The sequence below is a fragment of the Bison bison genome, unplaced genomic scaffold, assembly GCF_000754665.1.
Source record: "Bison bison bison isolate TAMUID 2011002044 unplaced genomic scaffold, Bison_UMD1.0 scf7180017864379, whole genome shotgun sequence".
Classification (NCBI taxonomy): Eukaryota; Metazoa; Chordata; class Mammalia; order Artiodactyla; family Bovidae; genus Bison; species Bison bison.
Genome location: NW_011494951.1, coordinates 3,377,313 through 3,378,110, shown reverse-complemented (window position 1 = coordinate 3,378,110; position 798 = coordinate 3,377,313). Strand labels below are relative to the sequence as shown.

The window sequence follows — 798 nt, the reverse complement described above, 5'->3', positions numbered from 1 at the left end:
GAGCACGTCCTCGTCGTACACGGTGAGCACGAGCAGCGCAGCTAAGGGCGCGCCGGCGAAGAAGACGAGCTGGCGGGCCAGCAGCGCCAGCAGGGGCGCGGGGGGCGCGGCGGCGCGCAGGAAGGCGGCGGCCGGGCGGTAGGCGCGGGCCAGCCGCGCGCGCAGCTCGTGCGGCAGCTCGTTGAAGTGGCGCAGCTGCAGGCGGGCCAGGCGGGACCAGCGGCGAGTCCCCAGCGCGCCGGGCTCGCGCCGCAGCAGCTCGGCGTGGCTGTAGAAGGCGTGCAGCACCTGCCAAGCCAGCACCAGCGGGCTCAGCGCCAGGTTCGCGGCCGCCAGCAGTAACACCGTGCGCCGCCAGCGCGCGGCCAGGGCGGCCCGCCGGTCGCCGCGCTTGTAGGAGTCGGGCAGCTCCCAGCCGCCGCGGAAGAGCGAGAAGGGCCCGCGGAAGAGTAGCAGGTCGACGTTGAGCGCCAGGCCGCGGCTGAGGAAGGCCGCGCCGCCGCCCCAGGGCAGCGCGGCGCGGGCGGGCAGCAGCCCCTTGTTGGCCAGAGCCACCTGGTAGTTGGTGTAGCGCAGTATGCGGTGGTGGACATCCAGCTCCGTCAGCGGCCTCGGCTGCACGCACAGCCCCCCGCTCCTCTGCAGCGCCAGGAGGCGGGACTGCACCTCTGCCCAGGGCACCGAGCTGAGCTCCTCCTGCGGAGAGCCGACAGCTGAAGCCAGCGCCCCCGACCCCTCTCCATCGCGATGCCCACCCTCCGCGTGGCCAGAGCGGCATCCCCGCGTGCCCCCCCCGCC

At 75.3% G+C, this 798-nt stretch overlaps 1 protein-coding gene across 1 annotated transcript in view; it reads right to left on the bottom strand.

The window, feature by feature from the left end:
• Window positions 1–798, bottom strand: part of ATG9B (autophagy related 9B) — an 8,468-nt gene that overhangs the window by 4,322 nt on the left and 3,348 nt on the right. Inside the window, exon 7 of the mRNA XM_010857364.1 lies at window positions 1–696. This exon is cut by the window's left edge and continues 4 nt beyond it. Coding sequence (XP_010855666.1) covers window positions 1–696 — 696 coding nt within the window. The remainder of the gene's footprint in view (window positions 697–798) is intronic.